This window comes from Neoarius graeffei, chromosome 5 (genome assembly GCF_027579695.1).
Source record: "Neoarius graeffei isolate fNeoGra1 chromosome 5, fNeoGra1.pri, whole genome shotgun sequence".
Classification (NCBI taxonomy): Eukaryota; Metazoa; Chordata; class Actinopteri; order Siluriformes; family Ariidae; genus Neoarius; species Neoarius graeffei.
In genome coordinates this window covers 65172263-65189883 of record NC_083573.1, presented here as the reverse complement: position 1 = coordinate 65189883, position 17621 = coordinate 65172263, and the positions used below count along the sequence as shown (strand labels likewise).

At 36.9% G+C, this 17621-nt stretch overlaps 1 protein-coding gene across 2 annotated transcripts in view; it reads right to left on the bottom strand.

The window, feature by feature from the left end:
* rspo1 (R-spondin 1) overlaps positions 1-12667 on the bottom strand; it is a 31522-nt gene extending 18855 nt beyond the window's left edge. The window contains exons 1-6 of one of the 2 annotated variants that reach the window (XM_060920653.1): positions 12586-12667; positions 12339-12438; positions 8807-8862; positions 7808-8383; positions 2982-3173; positions 251-394 (exon numbers count right to left, since the gene is read on the bottom strand). In XM_060920653.1, coding sequence (XP_060776636.1) covers positions 251-394; positions 2982-3173; positions 7808-7904 — 433 coding nt within the window. In that variant the 5' untranslated portion in view covers positions 7905-8383; positions 8807-8862; positions 12339-12438; positions 12586-12667. The remainder of the gene's footprint in view (positions 1-250; positions 395-2981; positions 3174-7807; positions 8384-8806; positions 8863-12338; positions 12439-12585) is intronic. The other variant, XM_060920654.1, reaches the window with a different exon arrangement.
* Positions 12668-17621: the final 4954 nt, after the last annotated feature.

Here is a 17621-nt window from a genome sequence, read left to right as displayed (position 1 = left end):
TTTTTTGGACAGAATTTTTATCACAGTTTATGATGATTGAATTTACTGAATGGTTAAAATATGAGATTGCCCCTACTTGGCATTCACACTATATCAGTTCAGCCTGACACATTTGTGACTTTATATTAGTTTTTCTTAATTAAATGACACAGACATTAAAGAGGCATCAGTTAGATTCAGCTTTGGAATATACATATACACGTGACATTTAAAAATGCATGTCAGCTTTTTGATTTGCAGGATCACTCACCTACGCACTCCATGGTGCTGTTGATAGTGATGAAGCCTTCGGGGCAGCTGTGGTAACACCGGCCACTGTATGAATATAAGCCCTCCTTACATTTTAAGCAAAATGTTCGACTGAAACACTCAGAGCAGTTTTCTATTTTGCATTCTGAAAGAAAGAGAAATAAAGTCATGGCATTAAAGGAAACCTGTTTAGCAGTTTATATATATATATATATATATATATATATATATATATATATATATATATATATATATATATATATATATAAAACGTCTGTGATGAGTGAAATAGATACATAATATACATGTATAGTTTGACTCTTCCTGAGATTAAACTAAGTTACTCCATAAATATCATGTGTGAAATATGCAGGCTGAATAACTGGATAACTGTTGTTGGAATACTTATTGGTGAAAGGAGAGGTGGGAGGTGACACAGGGAGATGATATATGTAAGCATTAAGCTATACCATAAATAATATTCAGCAACTTTTAGAAGCATCCCCTTTTAAAAAGAAGCATGGATGACTTAAACAAATCCAGTCCAAAAGTCCTGCACATCAGAAGTGGGTTTTGCTCTTTACACTTCCATCTCCATACAAGCTCAGCTTTACCGTATAGTCAAGCATCCAAACTACTTTTAAATAGGGGCAATTATGAACACAGTGGGAATGAAAAACAGACACCAACCAACAGTACTAGAATGCGCTTCCTAACCCGTCACTATTATCTAATTCTGAAATTAATGTATTTCAGCCATGTCACATAATGCTTCATAAATGTACCCAGCAATCTGAATAAAAATAGCACACCAAGTTAACGTCAAGCAAGATTTAAAATGGTTCAAAGCATTTGAGTGTTTTTATGATCTAAGTAAAGTAGATTCCAATGAGAATTGAATGGTCTGGGTATAAGTAAAAATTTAGGTGGCATGGTGGTGTAGTGGTTGGCACTGTCGCCTCACAGCAAGAAGGTTCTGGGTTCGAGCCCAGTGGCCAACAGGGGCCTTTCTGTGTGGAATTTGTATGTTCTCCCTGTGTCTGTGTGGGTTTCCTCTGGGTGCTCCGGTTTCCCCCACAGTCCAAAGACATGCAGGTTAGGTTAATTGGTGGCTCTAAATTGACCGTAGGTGTGAATGTGAGTGTGAATGGTTGTTTGTCTCTATGTGTCAGCCCTGCGATGACCTGGCAGGCTGGCAATGACCCCGCCTCTCACCCATAGGCTCTAGCTTGCCCGTGACCCTGCACAGGATAAGCGGTTACGGATAATCGATGGATGGATAAGTAAAATTTAGCATGATAGACTTGTTAGAGTTCAACAGAAAAGAGAATCAACACAAGCAGCCAATACAACGCAAACATGCATGTAACTGAGTTCAGCACGACAGTGTGAGTCTTTCTGAGCATATTTTAGATTAACTTTTTACACCATCAGAATACAGTAATTTCACATGCAGGTTTTTTTCTAATTCTTTAACAGGAGTTAGTTAAACGCAAATAAGATAACTTACTTATTAAATCAATTACAGTAGTTTAAATAGCAATCTTTATGGGAAACTACACTTGTGGACACATTAAATCTCAACAAAACCATTTGCAAATCTGTCTAGACGACCCAAACTTGCATAAAAATTTGCAGAGGTTTTAATGAAAAATTTTCCTGGATTTAACACAACCAATACTATTAATATCTAAACTAACTCCACCCCACACCCGAACCCTAATCACTTGTATATTTCATAAGGTGGATAAAGGAAATTCTTATAATGCCACTGTGAGACTCTTCTGGTATGGAGGATTACAGAAAAGAGTGATTATCTACAGTGTGAGAAAGCCCATGGCTTCAGTTTCTGAAACACAAACACTATCGAGCAATACCCTTCAGTGTCATGTCTGAATTGAGATTACCTTTAATGACCATTTAGAAAATAGCTAAATCGCTCCAACATCTGAGACAGATTAAGTAATGTGATGCAAGAGTGTATCTTGCAAAACAAAAGCCATCATTTTCTTCCAGAAACAAAATATAACAAGAACAAGCTGCATTTCACACTAATTGGCTATCAAAACTCCTTTACCGAAAGGTGTTAGAGATTAATGCAATTTACAATTAGACAAATGCTAAAACCTTTTCATTCTTTTTTTATAATGAGTTATTATGAATCCGTTTATCAGGGACACCGTGCAGCTGTTTTTTTCTTCATGTTTTTTCAATCATGATTTATTATCATTACTATTAATAATAGTAGTAGTAGTAGTAGTAGTAGTAGTAGTAGTAGTAGTGGTAGTAGTAGTTCAATGAATGTAACATTACCTGATAGAATAAAAGTAACAGCCAAATCCCATTCAAAAATACAGAGAGCTCTTAGTGCTTGAGTAGAAAAATGTGGTCAGAGTGGTGAACTTGCATGAACTCTATTTGCAGGCCAAAGTATGAATGTAGACTTTCTTACAGACAAACAGTATACTACCAGTGTTTTGCTTTTGATTTTTCCCCCCAATTCCTGTTTTTCACCCACAAAGTAAGAGAAAACAGATCACTGGCTCAGTAAGACACATTGATTTAATGCCACTGGTGGAGCTCGGGTTGGCAGGAAACATGAGCTTTGGAGCAGACTTCCAGTTACTGCTAGATCTTCCAAGCTTAAACCCTATTTAGTTTAAATGCTCTTTTAATTTAGTAAAGATCTGACATACTCCAGAACAATGTTTCAAAACCATACTAATACTCACGTGTGCACCTGTTCACATCCTGATTTCGAATGCCATAATATCCAACAGGACAAGTGACAAGGCACACACCCGTCTGACGGATGTCATTTCTTTCCAAGAGGATGAAAAGTCGTGGTTGGCATTTTGTGCATCCGTTGTATTCAGAGCAGCTTTCACAGCCGCTGGAGCATGATGCTGGTACTTCAGTACTTGCTGCTGGGGCACAGACAACAAGACAAATGGAGACCAAAGGAAAGGATGTAATATTATTGCAGTATTATTATATGTTTCCTCACTGCAAATTCTAAAAATTCTAATTCTAACATTAATTCTGAAGTCATCAATATGATTAATTCAAAAAGCAAGTAAAGAAGGTAGTCCTATATGTTCACATTAACTTGTATGCAACAAGATTAATCATTGCCAAGTTTACTGCCTCATGGCCTAAAGCCTTTTTAAGGGAGTATAAGGCATTCACTTTTCCCTTAAAGGTGCTCTGGGGCACAAGGCAATAAGCCTGGCAGTGATTAAGCTTGTTAAACATGTTAATGTCTGCAGCTAATTCAACTCAGAGCACACTTAAATATCACATAAAGTACAACAATATTGTTTAAAGTCTCTTTCCCCGGGCGCTGTAGTATGGCTGCCCACTGCTCTGGGTGTGCGTGTGTTCACTGCTTCAGATGGGTTAAATGCGGAGGATGAATTTTACTGTGTTTGAGTGTGCATGTGACAAATAAAGGCTTCTTCTTTACACTATTTAATTGAAGCAGCCCTTCACAAATACTGAACAGATTTATTTAAAGAAGCATGCATATTTTTGGAAGGACATCTCATACTAGTATATTGCAAATTAGGTATTGAAATCACACCCCTTATGGCTGCACATACAGTGACTCAGCCATCACAGCAATTCCAGTAATAAGATTGGCAGGCTTATGGAACAGAGCAAAATCACAAACTACTTCTTTCTTCCAGACATTTCACTAGATATAGTTTCCTATCATTCCAGGAACACAAACACTCATGAACCTGACAACTGACACCAATGAATAAACTCAAGCAAATGCTCACATTCATCCTTCATGCATACATTCTTGCCATTTCTGTTCTATCATGGTCCAAAAATGTTAGTCTCTGTTGCCAATAGAAGAAACAAATGATTACACAAAATGCACATCCTGTTTCTTTGGCCAATTGCTGTCAAAGTCACAGTCATCTGCACTGATTTACAATTCTATGTGCAATCAGGTCTAAATATACACACTGTAAGTGCAATTCATCTGCAAAGTTTGTCTAGTAAAGATAAAGGATGGTAAAAGCATAAAAAAAACCCTTGTGAATCAGCTGTACCCAGTGTGACTTCTGCAATATTGTATGGAGTTGCATGCCAGCAGTAAGCCATACCTCTGGCAGTACTAATAATGATAAGGAACCCATTTTCCCACAATATTGATCAAAAATGCATGGATGGTATGTTCCATTAGAGCATGTTAAGCGATATATATAATTTTTTTATCATACAGATAGACTTTATCAGTTTGATTCTAACCACCAACTGGAACTTTACCTGATGTGCTTTTTTCTCATCCTTAAAACTGCTTAAAAGATGTGAGTGGGGAGTCAAACTCTCGTGGTTACCAGAGGACTAGCTCCCCACTGTAACCCTAGCTGTATAATAGGCGAGTGGCCGAGGGCTATGGAAGCGGAGATCGGTACCACCCAATGCGCCTTAAGGGCCTGGTTAGTACTGAGACGGGAGGCTGCCTGGGAAGCCCAGGTCCTGGCACGGGAGGGACTTTGACCTGAAAACTGTTTAAAGACATAGAGGCGGTAGAAACATAACTGAAGATATGGCCATAAAACCACATAATAACATGAAGAAATTGTGCTGAAACCTTTTAGAACTAGGAAAACATCTGTGTAAAACATTCTCCTTGTTCCTCTTTGTATTCTAAAGATTCACTACATAAATATAAATCATCCACCTCAATAAAAAAAAGCCACAAGAGAATGAAATTCTTGCCCAGTTATCAACAAAATATATGATCAAATAGCAACCAAGAGAGCGATATTGTTAGCCTATGAAACTCACAATCTTGCCTCAGAATTTTCAAATCAATATTTATTGGAAAAGTGAGTCTAAACAGATTCAGATCTACAAGACACTTTACATTTCTGGTCCAGAACCTCATCAAACACAACAGCATTCTTTTTTCTGCATTCCTTTCCCTCCCTCAGAACTAGGAGAAAAAAACTCTCAGGAGAAAGAAAGGAACATTTTGATAGATGGTTCAGTGAAATCACTGTTTGAGTTGTGTTTATTGAATACTGGTTAGCTCAACACAATACAAAGGAAGACCACAGCAGCCACCTCTGTACTGTAGGATGTTATTCAGGGCAGACTGGAGATAGAAGCATATGACGAACAAAATTTGAGTACCTTTTATGCCTCATCTATAAACATCTATAAATTGAGCAAATGTAAACCTGCACCCAACTTTGTATTTTTGCTGAACAAAAGCCTAGAGTTAATAGATGAGCAGAGGACAGATGAACTGCATCTATTCTCCTTAAATGAAAACAGAAATCTTGATCAGCTTAGCTGGACATCACAGCTGAAACATTTCTGGCCCAAAAGTTAATTTTGGCCAGAAAGCAGACAAATCTAAATTTTTTCAGGAATGCAGTTAGAGTGGAAAGCTGATTGAAATCGTGAAAGTTTGATGACATCTTGGTGATAGCGCTAAAAATCTGACATAAGGAGGAGTTTAGTCCCATACATTTTTTATTTAATAAATTATTATTATCTCATCTCATCTCATTATCTCTAGCCGCTTTATCCTTCTACAGGGTCGCAGGCAAGCTGGAGCCTATCCCAGCTGACTACGGGCGAAAGGCGGGGTACACCCTGGACAAGTCGCCAGGTCATCACAGGGCTGACACATAGACACAGACAACCATTCACACTCACATTCACACCTACGGTCAATTTAGAGTCACCAGTTAACCTAACCTGCATGTCTTTGGACTGTGGGGGAAACCGGAGCACCCGGAGGAAACCCACGCGGACACGGGGAGAACATGCAAACTCCACACAGAAAGGCCCTCGCCGGCCCTGGGGCTCGAACCCAGGACCTTCTTGCTGTGAGGCGACAGCGCTAACCACTACACCACCGTGCCGCCCATTATTATTATTATTATTATTATTATTATTATTATTATTATTATTACATAAGGGTTCTGAAATAATATTAGGATTTGAGGCAATGTTTAATTAAATACAGGTGTATGTTATATTAACCTTTGCAACAAAAAAATTCCTTTGCATGGAAAAAAGTTTCAAATTTATTTAAGTCCCCTCAATAAGATAATTATAGAGTTAGCCAAAATGTCTCATTTGTTTCTAATGAATGTTATCTGACATGATTTCCATAATTACAAATTACATAAGCAGTCTGTACTACAGCACTCAGGCCAAATGTAGATGGTTTGTTACTCTGATTCAGGCTTGTTCAGATTGCCAAAAGTTCTATAATTTGCTAGTAGCATAGCATGTTGTGAAATAGCAATTGTCAGTACCATTTTTTTAATATTAAACTGATGAAACAATGTTAAATGAAGTGTCGTCATGGATGTCAGGCATACTTGTTGGTCAGCTGCATTAAGTTTTAAGGCCCTCCTGAGAGAATATGGCTTATGATTTATTTCACTCTGCAAACTTCTGTGACACAGGAAATGATTATCCAACAATTTCATTACACTGTGGTAATGTTAAAAAACATGACAAGTATGTTGCTAATTAACAAGCCACAAAATCAGTTCATGCAGTTGTACTTTTTTTAGAAGTTGTATGGCAAGGCCATGTTTTGCTAAGCCAAAATCGTTTCATTATCGTTCTCACTCTCTAGTGAAGCATTTATACAAGGATTATACTTTTATATAAAGATTACCCTCTATATAAAACTGGCTGGGTTTTTTTTCTTCAAAAATATGACTAACTATAATATTGCATTTTGATTACTTTTATTTTTAGCAATGCTTGCAAAAAATTGCAGGAATTTTCTTATATTTGACACAAAGCCTCTGACAGCACAGAAGGAGCAGCTATCTGTATATTGTTTTTTCAAACTGAAATCTCATATTCCACTATAAAAACAGTTAATTGTAATGCTACAGATTTATATCCAGGCCTTTTATTGCAGGTGCAATACATGATCTTGGTGCAATACATGATCTTGCTGAAAGCTGGAGGTCATTAAATGTTTAGCATTAAAAATAAACACTATCCTTAAATATACTGAGGTCAGATCTATTTATGTATGTTCGCAAACATCGTAAGCTATGATGTTACAAAGTTATGAAAAGGTCTGTTTGTCCAATTGATAATAATACATCAGAAATCACTTAAGTGAATGATACATACTCTAACTAACTGCAAGAAGCTTAATGTAATCCAAATCCAAAGCACTTGAAGAGGAAAAATTGACACTCAAAGTAACCTTGAAAGCAAACAATATGTGTTTAAAATAAACAAATGTAATATATATTTACACTTAGCTGCAGTTATATTAACAAATACAGCTCTCTGTTGTACCACTACTATGTGATGAGAGACAGAGACACCACACAAGGCTCATTATAGCGATTATACATTATATATTGTGATCTTAAATTATCCTAGTTGTAGTTTAGGTCATGTAGTATTTACATCTCTTTTTGATTACCAAAGGTTCTGCTGTGTCAGTCATTCCAGTAAAGCACCTTAAACTAGAATTACAACCAAACAAGAAACACAGAGAGACAGCCCTCACGAAAAAGAGCAGATGATAGTTGTGATGACTCACTGTGTCTCTGCCTCCTTCCTCTGGGGATCCTAAGGCTGTCGCTGTAACCCATAGAGCTGAGGAAGGCCAGCACCAGTGCCAGCAGTCCCAGCTGCATAGTCCTTGTTGCCCAGCGGTGCTGGCACTCCCCCTGCAGGCAGACGGATGTGACGAAGTGCCCCCTTTTACCACAATGAGGCAGGTGGACCTGTTTACTGCCCACTGTGGACGCCCCTTCCTTGGGCAGAGAGTAACACAGCTGGAAAACCAAAAATACCCAGGGCACAAGCCATAACGCAGAGGGTAAGGATGAGAGGGAATTGGGGGTGCAGTGCTGGGCTCAGGTGTGGAGATAGATGGTGAGATGATGAACGTGTGAGCAGAAAGGGCACAGCTCTTCCACCCATGAAGCCATGCAGGACTGTAATGAGTGTGTAGTGCGTACCAGCAGAAGCCAGGAAAAGCTGGTGTGAGTGAACAGCCCAGCCCAGGAGCATGTGTCTTATTAAAGATGCTGGGAGGAGGAGGGGGAGTGCCAAAAAATGGAGAGAGGTTCTGCACTCCTATGTGTGACAGCGTGTCTGTCAGCGCCAAGCCCTGCCATGGGAGAGAGGGAGAAGTGGATGAAAGTGGAGTGGTAGAGGGGTAGAAAAACAAAATTAGACATGAACATTAAAACTACTTAATTACTTAAGTTAGAAAATGAATTAAAAAAATCACCCATGAAAATGGAGACTTGTTAAGCTGTCTGCTAAATTATGAATGTTTGAGAGACTAAGATACACTCTTGAGCACTCTTCATTACATGAAATGAAATGTTAACCAAATCTATATTACAATCTATAGTTTTATGTAATACTTTTATAATGCTGTTGTTGTTTTTTATCCTTAACCCTTAAAACAGTTAAATGTTTTGTGCATTGTGTCTCATGTATAGCAGTCATGGCACCATGAAATAAATGCCATAAATAGTTTTTGGTCAATGTCATTTAACAAGTCAAGAGTACAAAACATGTTTACTCAATATTTTGTGGATTGGCAGGGGGGTGAGTACATAGAAGTATGCCTTCTTCATCCTGAAGGCAGAAACATCTAGAGTCAGTTATTGAATTAACTCCAACTCACTTTAAGAAAGAAGAACAGAGATATGGAAAAATTGTCTCTCAGTTCTAAATGGAAATAGATAGGTATTGCACAATCTGAACCTGTGCAAGAGACACTTAATGAGTGGAGGTATTTAAAAAAAAAAGCAGGGCCATATTAAAATACATTTTCTCTGAATATACAATCGGTTTGAAAGTGAAGGAAGCATGTGCTGGATTTTAGCTAGTAAAATACAAAGGTAAAGGACTGCATTACAAACAACTAAACAAGAACATTCAAGATGATGCTTTTGCTTTTCTTATAAATCATCAGCTTTTTCAAGACAACGAATTCAAGTACACAGAGAAAGACCATGTCAAATTTAATTTAGGAGGCAAATTAGGGGACAAAATTTCATAAAACCATTGTGAAAAATTATCAATGAGAGAGCATGTGGAGCTTAATTACAATGAGAGATATAGCAACTGCTAAAGGATATACGGAAGTCTTTTTCCTCACTGATGTCTAGTTGACTGGAGTCACAAGTAACATTATTCACCATATCTAATAGTGTTCCTCCACCCCGGCTGTGCTAAATACTTTGAATTTATACTGTAAAATACGAAACATGTAGCATGCGAACAGCACACTAGATTCAAACCACATTGTTGAAGTGAACTCAGGCCCACTGCATATACTGCTGTACCTGCAGGTCATTTGATTAATCACTTCAGAGAAGTCACACAGAACGTCACAGTGGTAGAAATGTGGAATGTCAAGTTACTTCCTAAAATATATCTCACAGACTCGTGCTTAACAACATCCAGAAAGCCACATCCCCTTTCTCTCGCTTAAAGCACATAGTGTGGCCAAAAATGATTATTAGCATACACTGAGACATTGACCAACGTAGATACACACAGCTGCATACAGACACATATGGAGATACAAAAATACTACACATCAACCATTAGATGAAGAACTCTAAGGATAAACTATTACAATTGTATCATTTATACAACACTACCTTCTGCTCTGCCCCAGAGAATGTATTTTCAATGTTTATTTGTCTTTCATGATGAATATTAGACAAATGTCTTCAACACCTTCCTCATATTTATTAGCATGAGCCAAAAACTCCCAGAGCCTGCTTTTTGAGAGCGAAGCTGAAGATATTAATTGGGAGAGATGTGTCATGTCTGACACTGGGATATGCCATCGCCCTGGAACCAGAAGAGAAAAGAGACTTCCAGAAATGAGCCATCATGCAAGATCGTTTCCAGCATTCTAAAAAGCCAAATTAGTTTAGATTTATTTAAACAACATGATTATGAATAGTTTTAAACTTTCACAAGAAATGGAGAGAGATACATTTTAATCTACTTGGAAATGCCATACTATAATGTTCATTTCTCTCCTAATAAGGCAGCTTACAGAGGGCTTCCAAGACATCTTTGAACAAATGGTCATCTTATTGAGGCGTTCTTAAACTTCATTCTGTCTTTGCTTCTGCATCTACCGTAATAGATGGGAGTCTCGTTCTTCCCCACTGCTTCCTTTCACCCAAATAATGAACTGAGACAGGCAACTGAAACCCTTCATCCACCAATCAGGAGATTAAATTGCCCGCTTTGTAAGTCCTTTTAATTTATTAATTATTTAAGTAGCATTGAAAGAGTCCCACCGACAAGGGAGAGACTTCAAGAGTGCATACAAAAAGTCTGTTCTTTCTACTGTGTAATAATATGAGCTGTATGAGCCAGATGATGTGCAGTAAATCCAACATATCCAAGAGATACAGCTATGCCCTCTTTTCATTGTGTACATTGCGCATTATTTTCCATTTCAGCAACAAAAACCTTATATAACCTTACAACCTGCATAATTCACTGAACACTAGGTTCGGCTGCAAGTTGAGTTGAATGCATGAAAAGACCAGGGTAATAAACAGGTTATAAACACAATCAGTAATAAAGCACAGAACAAGGCAAAGTCGATGTTTGTTCTGTTCTATGCCTAACAGTAGGACAAGCGAAAAGCCACTCTGGCACTTAAAAGTCTATCCAATTATGTTTGAGATGTCGCTTTAAACAGATATTGACACATAAAGACCAACTGTACAAGTTACCTTAAATATACTGTACTATCTGCATATATTGTTCTGTACATACAGCAAATTGCATTTGTTATATGTTGCAAAAACATATTTAATACTCATCTAATTTTTTTCTTACTCTACTCTTCTTAACTTTGCTTGTACATTGTGCCAATATGAGCAAAATTTAAGTATGATGTACAATGAGAACATGAACACAAACATGCAAACAGAAAAGTAAAATTTAATATCTTAATCATCTAAATATCCTTAATATCTTCATGATCTTCAATCATATTTTAATCAACTTTTAAAATCTTATCAAATCCAATGAATGACTGCTACAGTTCAAGTCGATACACACATACAAATACAACTCATTCATATGTTGTATTATTTTACTTACCTTTTATAGTACTTTTTCATCTTCCATTTTTGCAGCTTAAACACTTAAACTGAAGATTTACAATGATTATCACTTTCATTTATGGATTCTTATGTAATGTTTTAAGAAAGAACATCGTTCATGTATTATGTATCAATGTTTAATTTTACAATAATGTCCAAAATATTCTCAGCAAGTGTTAGGCTTTTGGGTTATTTGTCTTTGCTTTTGCTACTGTACAAGTTAATCCAGCATCTACAAAGTCAAGTGCCTAGCATTCACCTTCAACCTTTTAGAGATGAATAACTGTTACCAACTTGCAGGACATGAAAAATCGAAAGCATTCAGAATTAGCCACAAACAAAGTGAGAAAAATGATCCAAAATCGGCATGCATTTGTAAAATCAAGAATAAACAAACACAAATGAATCTCCAAGGTGAATAAGTCTGTCTTCCAGCTCACAGATCTTCTTATCAACACACAGATCAACACTGTTAAGTGCATAGCGCCAAAATAAATCCTCAGCTCCCAGTCTCTTGTTCCTTAAATGTGCATGCTCTTTCAAAACTCATAAAGGAGAATAAATTATAGAGTGTGTCCTAAAACAAACAGGATATTTAATAGTCTCAGATGGAGCCATTTATGCTGTCTCATATTTCAACTTGACACACAACCTCCAAAACAGGCAAACACACATACCTCTGTGTCTAATAACATTAGCCTATTACTTCAAGAACATGATATTTCTGATTTTTATTTTTCTAACAAAGCTTGTTTTGAAAGAAATAAACAAACAAATAAATAAATATTATTTCTTATATATTGGAATTCACATTACATTACATTCATATAATTATCAGGATAATCCAATTTGGGAGGCACCTTGCCAAATTATCCAACATAATGACATCAGTTTTCAGAGATCTGATAAATTTCTGATTAATTAAAATTTCATCCATACAGAAAAAAAAATTGAACTTCATCATACCTGTTGTGTGCTGGGAGACTCATTCTCTCTCAAACAGGATTTCAGTGTAGTCTGTTTGGATATCCGCACTGGGTTTCAAATGACAGTTTATCTCTTTATGCTGGAATGGAACAAAAATTTCACATTAGTGCTGCTTTACCTATTTATACCCAAAAATATGATGCTTGTCAGATATCCCCCGTGAACAATTAAGGAAGGTGTGCCAAAAAAAAAAAAGCCTAAAAGCCAAATGTGGAAAAATGATCACCTTTTAAAATAAATATTTTGTAATTATTTCCTAATTCAATTGAGCTGCATTTACAGCCCTAAAAAGGTCTTGTTTATTGTGCAGTTCTCTCTAGTCATTCTAAAGTAAGCTCCACATAAATCCCCTTTTAAAAGGCCGGACAGCATCCAGCTGTGTGTGTGGAGCGCCTCTCTCTCTCTCTCTCTCTCTATCACACACACACACAGTTTGCATCAAACTCCATCTAGTGCAATTCTATCATGCGGGAGACTGAGCTAGTCCCACCCCTATAGCACGCGCACACGCATTCACAACACACAGGAGAAAGAAAAAAACAGCATTGAGCTCATAGGTGGAATGCTGTTCCTGTGGTGGATTTGAGAAAAATAAGCCCTTTTTTCATTGATCTCCTACAGAAATAACTGAATTCAGAATCTAATTTACAGCAACAGAACTGAGCAACATAAATTGCACTGTGATAAAGATGGATTAGTGCTTCTGATAAGAGCTAATATTAGTTTATCAGTCAACATAGTTACAGACTGCATGTATAAGATCTTATATGGTTATTGACGTGGGTTATAGCTGGGTAAGCTATCACAGTATGCCACTGTTTTTTTGTCAAAATCTAATTGAGTCTAGTAACTATGCTCATATATGGTGCATTTTGGACATAGCCATTGATTATAACACACTTGGAAAGTCTGAAATAACAGCCCCCTACTAAGAGGCTCCAAATTGTTACCTGGATTTTGTAGCATGTCAAAAATAATTCAAAGTTCGTGAGCTACTTCAAAAAGGCCATACCCATAATCAAATGAATTTCCTCTTTCCTTATGAGTTGTTGAGAAATCCTAGCACCGGTTCACTGTGTATAGTTGAGGGTGCGTGCCATTGGCTAATAAAGAGCAGGAGAGTTCTCTAACGAGCTCTGGCTCAGCCGTGTTACTGAGGTTGCACTGTTTACAACAGAATTGCATTCATATAAACTAACCTCGCATGACATGGGGTTATACAAATATACTTCTTAAGAACAAGGATGCTGCAAGTTGTCTCTGTATTATATTTTTTATTGTTGTTGTAACGTTCCTGAATAATAATAATAATAATAATAATAATAATAATAATAATGAAGAAGAAGAAGAAGAAGAAGAAGAAGAAGAAGAAGAAGAAGAAGTGCTTAGTAGTGCTTACCAGATGGTGCAAAAAGTATCAAACTTTTTTTGACACTCAAAAAGATTGTCAAGTAAGTGGCTCTTCATCAGTTAGAAGTGGTGCAACAGATTAAAGTTTCATGTTGTGGTCCATATTTCCTGAACTGTGACAATCAAATTTCTTGACCAACACTGCACAGCGTTGCAATTTTGATCTTCTTACCACCAACCAACTAACTTTTGAGCTATTCTAACTGTTGCACTATTTGGGTGGTGATAGCTCAACAGTTATGGCTCTGGGTTACTACTCTGAAGGTCATGGGTTTAAGCCCTAGCACTGACAAGCTGTTGGGCACAGCACCCTTTTAACCCTATCTGCTCCAGAAGTACTGTGTCATGTATCCCCTTGTTGTACTTCATTCTGGATAAGAGTGTCTGCTAAAATGCCTGTAATGTAATATTCTAAAGAGAGTAACCTTAACAATTGAACAGCAATTCAAAATATATTGACAATTGCAAACAAGATGGCTGCTCAATCACATTCCTGTTAATACTTTCAAAGAAATGCCTGGCTGAAACAGCTGTAACTCACAAATACTCATTAAGCTCCATATATCCTCCAAAGTAACACTGAAATTTATTGTGTGTTCATCAATAGGGGGTGCTATAACCTTTAGACAATGCAACAATGCTTGAGATTTTGATTTCATTCAAAATTAGAAATAAAAACCAAAATAATTAAAAATAGTGGTGGCAAAAGGAAGTGAGAATTGGTATTTTGTAATTAACAATTAGTGTTTTGATTGTACATATTTTGAATTCATCAGAGCTTAAGAAAGCTCTTACTGATTGGGAGCAAGCTCAATAGTTTTTCAGTGTATGAGCTATACTATCAATCGCTGGCATCATAGTAGAAATCACAAAATAGACCTGCTGTTGAAAAATAGTTTGGACTATAACAATTACACCTTGTAGTTGTATTTCATTTTTTCTTTTCTGTAACTGTTTTATCCTGGTCAGGGTTGCAGTAGATCCACAGTCTACTGTATCCTAAGAATACTGGGCACAAGATAGAACACACCCAATCTAGCACCAGGTACTGGTTCCTCTCCACACACACACACACACAGAGGGGAAATTTAAGGTCCACCTACCAGTATGTTTTGGAAGGTGGGAGGACACTGAAGGACCCAGAGGAAAAGCATATAGAGAACATGCAAAACGTAGTGCAGACAGAGCAACATTTTCGTGTCTTTCCTGCTCTGAACACTAAACTAATCAACTAATTAACACCCTGTCATGAGTTGAGCTGGGTGTATTAGAGCAGGGAAAACTAGTTAGCAAAGAAGAAAAGTTAGCAAAATGTTTTACAGTTGATAACAATAAAGCTATCATATTAAATTCATCTTAAACCACTGTAACTGCTTTGATGGATTCTATTGAAACGTATCCAGAAATTCAGCTTTTACTGGCCAATCTGCTTTCAGCAGTCATCAAACAGGCTTACCACTGGCCCATCATCACAAAATTTTATGGTGTCTCTGGGCCACGTGTGCAAAGATCTTTGCGCATAGTCCAAATCCTTATCCACTTCCAGGGAACTCATGTACATTAGCACCTTGAGTAATGCAGGCAGTCTTGCAAAGTGCACAGTTACCCCCTAAAACAGACTTGCTGACATAGGTTGTTTTTATTAATTGTTAAAAATGTAATATATTTATGGCTAAATTATTTGTGACCATATTATATCAGAATACTGCAAATCTGACAGCCATAGTTATACTTGTAGAACACATGGTATCGAACAGGGGCTTTTGTGTCATGGTTAAATGGTTAAATGTTATAGAAGTCATATTTGGCTACATGTTGTACAGTTATTACCAACATGACTGTAATTATTATCTTTGGTTATTGACAGGACATGGTTTATACTATTTGTTTTTAACCACTGTTAAACGTCTCTATTCAAATTACATAAGAGTTTCTTTTAAAATAACATTGTGGTTCATCTATAATTGAATATAACATACATTCCAAGTGAGTAAGTCACAAGCTGCATTTAAATAAATCAGCACATACTACATTGTATGGTCAAAAGTATGTGGATAATTGTCCATCACACCCATACAGTATGTGGTTCTTCCCCAAAGGATTGCCACAAAGATGGAAGCACACAATTGTATAGAATTAGTAGTAGTCTTTGTATGCTGTAAAATTACAGTTTCCCTTCACTGGAACTAAGAGGCCCAAACCTGTTCCAACATGACAATGTACATGTGCACAAAGTGAACTCCATGAAAACACCTGGACAAGATGTTGTGGAAGAACTCAAGTGTCCTGCACAGAGCCCTGACCTCAACCCCACTGAACACCTTTGGGATGAACTGGAATGCCAGCTGCACACCACGGCCCTTCACCTGACATCAATGCCCATAATGCTCTTATGACAGAATAGTCACAATATTTGGGTGAAGGTTTGAGCGGTGGGGGAGTAAATCTGGAATGAAATGTTCAATAAGCACCCTAAAGCAGTCTCAAGACTCTCATACCATTTTGACATGAAGTAACAGGTAGTTGTGCAGCACTTTGATATAGTATTTAATATGTTAACTTGTGATCTGGTACAATGTCCGGAACATTGTCAAGAGTGGGAAAGCCACCTTGATGAGGAAGGGAGGGTTTGGGTTTGACTATAATGTTCGTTCCCTGCCACTGAAATCTTGTAGTCAACAACAAATAGGACAAGTAACGCTCAGCACAAAATTATGTAGCGTTTCTGTGGAGAAGTAGTTAAATGATGCCTAAGGAAGGAATAACATTCTTGCACCCAACCCAACCCAAAGCCCAACCCATTTTATTTAAACCAAAACAGGCTTAAATATAGTATCTGCTTTCAGTTGTTTAACAAATTCATAATTGACATTTATAAAATACATATCATGCCTGAGTATAGTGGGTGACTCAGCTGATAAAGGTTAATGCATTTTTCATACAAAACAACTAAAAGCAAATGCATGGCAGGAAGTGATGGCTGTATTCCCTCAATACAGGGGTTTTTTTTTGTCATTCAAAAAAGCTTGTGCTGTAATGCACAATGGAGCACAGCCTTATATAAAACCATGTGCTTGAAGGAACAGAGAACAGAGCAAAATGTAAGACAAAGCTTGTTTTATTTTAAGCGTTATGGAGATTTTATTTTGTGTTTTGTTTGTTTTTGCTTTTTTTGTACTTTTGTTATTACTTGTATGTATTTATTTGGTGTGGTAAATAAGAATCGGCAGTGTATGATTTAGTTTGATACAGCCCTATTTATGACTTTAACTGAATGAACCTACCAGTCAGAGGCATCATAGCTCAGCTTGTTACACCCCTTATCTAGCTCAATGAACTCTTCAAAAGTGACAAGACCAACATTGTGTACAGTAAGCATATATTTTTATTCATGAATTAGTTCTGTTGAGTGATTGATCAATAAAATATGCACCCATCTCCTGCAGTCATAGTTTAGAATTTCATACAATTGGTTTAACACGATCAAAATACTGGATTGTCAGCCATCATGATTCAGTAAAGAAAGTTTATTTATACACAGACTACTGCTAGCTGGTTAATCATTCCAGTGTTCAGAAACTAAACTACAATCTTATTATATTTATTTTGTTCATTCCTGCAGGGGAAGTCAGAGAAAGTGAAAATTAAGTAAAATGCTTAATAACATCTATAATAATGACATAAGAATGTGGCATTTAAGAGATGTCTAAAAAAGACATCATACAATCTTTCATTCCAGCTACTGAGTGGATGTCTTTTGAACATCAAATAAAGAAGCTTAAAAAATATATTTTGGACAAATCTATGCTCAGTGGGAAATGTCTGGAAAGCTTCTATGGATGAGTAGGCTGC